The sequence below is a fragment of the Meleagris gallopavo genome, unplaced genomic scaffold (assembly GCF_000146605.3).
Source record: "Meleagris gallopavo isolate NT-WF06-2002-E0010 breed Aviagen turkey brand Nicholas breeding stock unplaced genomic scaffold, Turkey_5.1 ChrUn_random_7180001900048, whole genome shotgun sequence".
Lineage (NCBI taxonomy): Eukaryota > Metazoa > Chordata > Aves > Galliformes > Phasianidae > Meleagris > Meleagris gallopavo.
Window position 1 is genome coordinate 1 of NW_011163330.1, and position 425 is coordinate 425.

Genomic DNA, 425 nt, shown 5'->3' on the forward strand with positions numbered 1-425 from the left:
GCGGAGCCGTCGCTGCCGTGCCGGAGCCGGACCGTCTCGGGGCCGTTCGTCGGGGTGAATTTTTGTAGAGGCGGCTTCGGCTCCTCGGACCGCGGGACGTCGGTGCCTCGGACCCCGGCACAGCGTCCCCAGCGCCGCCCCCTCCCGCAGCGATGGGCGAGTGGGGCTTCCTGAGCTCGCTGCTGGACGCCGTGCAGGAGCACTCGCCCATGGTGGGCCGCTGCTGGCTGCTGGTGATGCTGCTCTTCCGCGTGCTGGTGCTCGCCACGGTGGGCAGCGACGTCTTCGAGGACGAGCAGGAGGAGTTCGCGTGCAACACGCGGCAGCCGGGCTGCAAACCGGTGTGTTACGACGCGGCCTTTCCGCTCTCGCATTACCGCTTCCTGGTTTTCCACGTGCTCGCGCTCTCGGCGCCCGCCGCGCTC

At 70.6% G+C, this 425-nt stretch overlaps 1 protein-coding gene across 1 annotated transcript; it reads left to right on the plus strand.

Annotated features, from left to right (window-relative positions):
• Positions 1 to 82: 82 nt before the first annotated feature.
• Positions 83 to 419, plus strand: LOC109364720 (gap junction delta-3 protein-like; the record flags this gene model as incomplete). Its single annotated transcript, XM_019611346.1, has 1 exon — positions 83 to 419. A coding segment is annotated over exon 1 (267 nt), but the record flags the coding sequence as incomplete, so codon positions are not given.
• Positions 420 to 425: the final 6 nt, after the last annotated feature.